General features: G+C 35.5%; 1 protein-coding gene across 1 annotated transcript; it reads right to left on the reverse strand.

Annotated features, from left to right (window-relative positions):
- Positions 1-1,712: 1,712 nt before the first annotated feature.
- On the reverse strand, positions 1,713-2,702 carry DMRTA1 (DMRT like family A1). Its single transcript, XM_051961770.1, is given in 2 exon segments — positions 1,713-2,375; positions 2,377-2,702. Coding segments are annotated over 2 exon segments (762 nt in total). The 5' UTR covers positions 2,676-2,702; the 3' UTR covers positions 1,713-1,912.
- Between the last annotated feature and the right edge of the window lie 588 nt (positions 2,703-3,290).

The raw sequence follows: 3,290 nt of genomic DNA on the forward strand, positions 1-3,290 counted from the left end.
AAAAATAAAAGAAAAAGAAAAAGAAAAGAAATTAAAGCTTACTAATATGTAATATGTGAACTGACACAGATGGCCCTACTTGCACCATATGTCATATATTTAGTCAGCTCTAATCAACAATGTGCAGAATAGTTTGAAGGAAGAATGGGAGAAAATTTGAATGAAAAAGAATTAACAAAAGTGTTCTCAATCCATTATTCTTTTACTACATTTTGTGACATATTCCTGATTCACAATATATTATTTTGTATTGTATTGTATTATATAAATAGAATATTTTCTTAACAATAGTGGAGCATATTTAATAACAGCTCTAGGATTATTATTCATTATATTTTAATAAGAGCAAAAAATATTTTGAATCATTAATAAATTTTAAATGTTTATCATTAATTTTTAAAAATGTCTTTTTAATAATAAATGTCATATACCAACACAGTATTACATAATTTATTTCACATATATATATTAGGATACTTACAGAATTTTTTTTTCTCATGGACTATGAACTTTATAAAAGTTTGAAAGTCACTTAATGAAGTTCAATTCATATACCTCAAATTGTTATCTTTCTTTAATAACCTCATTGTCGTTTCATTTTCTGATCTTCAATTTTCTTTGACCTTCCAAAAGAAAAGTAGTAAAGTATGGGTTCTATATTTTCACCAAATATACCAGGAAGTTTATAAAATAGAGTGTGCATAGGTATATATAGTTAATTCATTAAATTCCCTTTTCACATATAGCAATGATTTGCCTATAATAGTTACATAAATACAAGAATTGCCCATGAGTAATTATAAGAATTGTAATTTGTCTAGAGAACAGTATTAATTATTCTTCAGTTTACTATTGTCTTTCTCAAGTCAAAAATCAAAAATGTATGTTTCTACTAAAAACAATTTGAATTTTAATAGTTTTCCATTTTCTTTAAGAGAATTTGTAAACGTTTTTCAAAATTTATTGTTTTACTTACATGTTTAAAAGTGGATTATTATGGATTATTAACAACAAAGAAAATTACTATTATGCTATTAAAACAACTAGAAAACACTTTAGGTAAAAATTAATAAGTTGTTCTAAATGTTTTCCAGAATTCAGAGCATCCTAAAGACTTAATTGTATTGTTAGGAAGGACTAAGAATTTTTACTCTTCATAGGAAAACAACAAAAATAGCGATGATATTCAAAAGAATGATCAAAAAAGTTTTTAAAGAATGCAGCTTTATGTATTCAATAGTTTGTACCCATATTTGCTAAATCCCCAAGTTAAGATCTGGTTCTGTTGTTAGAGTATTTAAATTGTGTGATGAGTTGCATTCTAAATCTCTAGATTACTATAATGTAAATTTGGGAAAGGCACTTCTTTTCTCCTGGATTAAGTTAATTCAACTGTAAAATAAAAAGGATTAAAGAAAGCAACATTTAGAGGGCTCTAAATGTGTTTGTGTGTATAAGTAAAAATCCTGTCCATGAGTTAAATCTAGACATAGGATTATAGTAGAATCAAAAGACCAACGCTAGAATTTTCCAACTCACTAGTATTAGAAAGAGCACAGAAAAATTTATAGGATTTGATATGTAATTCAAAACCTACCTTTTCCCTAAATCAATGCCTACTGTTTCCGTCAATGTGCCAAAGCTAATTAATCATTCACAGAAAAGATGCAAACCAATTAACAATAAAAGAGAAATAAATCTTAGGAGCCACCTTGGACCTTTTTTTTTTCTTTTCAGTCTCTTGTGGACACAATAACTATTCCACAAAACAAAACTATCCCAGAGTAGATTAGCATATGCTTTTCGAAATATTGTTACACCATTAGGTTACTTAGCCCTTGTTAAATGATTTTTAACGATTTCTTGAAAAATCCTGATAATCTTTTTTTTTTTTTTCAAAGCAAATAACTCTTCAAATGCACTCTAAGTCAGCATTACATGCTCCAATGCCATTTACAAAGTTAAATCTGGTCTTGAACAAGGAGGAAACCAACTCACCTCTTTTAACTTCCAGATACTCTAGGTGGAAAATGTCGAAGGAAGCAACCAGCCGACTCCATAGAGCCCCAGTACTTAGGTTTAGCCCCTCTGCAGCCCTCAATCCTACCCCTGCTGCAATTGAAAACTCCGAGACCGCGCAGTCTCCCCGACAATCTGCAACTTGCCGGGAATAGAGGATTTTTTGTAGCCCGCTGGCTTCGCTCTCCTCCTGAGCCTGTTGCCTGCGGAGCGTTACTTGGGCGGCCATCACTCGCTGTCGCTCAGCGATCAGAGTGCACTTGGAACAAGCACAGTCTCTCCAGAGACAGAATCGCTTGTGGCCTTTAAGTGCAGACAACACCCCGTGGTTGCGACGGCGAGCGCACTTAGGTGTCGCAGCCTAAGGTCCTCTTCTCCTGCCCCGCAGCAGAGGAACAATCTCCACTCCCGGCGGCCGCCACGGCTGCTGCCCGCAAGAACAAGCTAGAAGGCCGGAGAAAAGCTGGAGGGAAGGCTACCCTGGAGACCATGGGCAGCGAAGAGGAAGCGGTCGCTGGAGATGGGACCACCAACCCTGAGGCCAAGATCTGTCTACTGATGTCACTGCTGCTGCCATTGACAGCCTCCATCACCGGGATGCTACGGTGGGTTAGGTACAAGAAGTCAGAAAGGTCACCTTTCTTGATGCTGTCCATAACCAGCCTCTCCTACTCTTGAAGAGGGAAAATAGCGCCAGGGACTTAGTGGAGTATCCCCTTAACCAGCCAGAAACAAAGTTGTCTGCTCTTTCCGTAATCAAGTCTGGGACAGCAGCTTCAGAATCTGAAAGTGGAACAAATGCAGCTGCCAAGGCGGAAGACACAGCCTCTGTGGATGCAGGCACCAAATTCACCCTACATCACCTTGAAAAGCTCTGAGACTTAGAATAGGTGTAGAGCTGAAAGTGAAGACCAATCTTGGTTTGAGGGTGGTACTGAAGAAGAAATTTGAGATAGCGAATAAACTAAACGCACAAAGCCCTATCCCCACTACAATATCTTTTCTTTCAGTTATCTTCAGGAATTTCTAAAAGATTCTTTGTAAAGTGATGACACATACCTTTTAGCCACCCTAAGATAGATAGATAGATAGATAGATAGATAGATAGATAGATAGATAGATAGACAGACAGATAGATGATAGATATTCAGATAAAAACTCCTTTTTCTCTTGTAAGAGCTTTTCCAGTCACGACTACCCAGAGCTAGTTTGCATGATTTCCCTTTTCTTTTATTTGATTCTTTCCTTTAAATTACCTTCTTTGCTCATAT

The sequence above is a fragment of the Antechinus flavipes genome, chromosome 1 (genome assembly GCF_016432865.1).
Source record: "Antechinus flavipes isolate AdamAnt ecotype Samford, QLD, Australia chromosome 1, AdamAnt_v2, whole genome shotgun sequence".
Taxonomy (NCBI): Eukaryota; Metazoa; Chordata; class Mammalia; order Dasyuromorphia; family Dasyuridae; genus Antechinus; species Antechinus flavipes.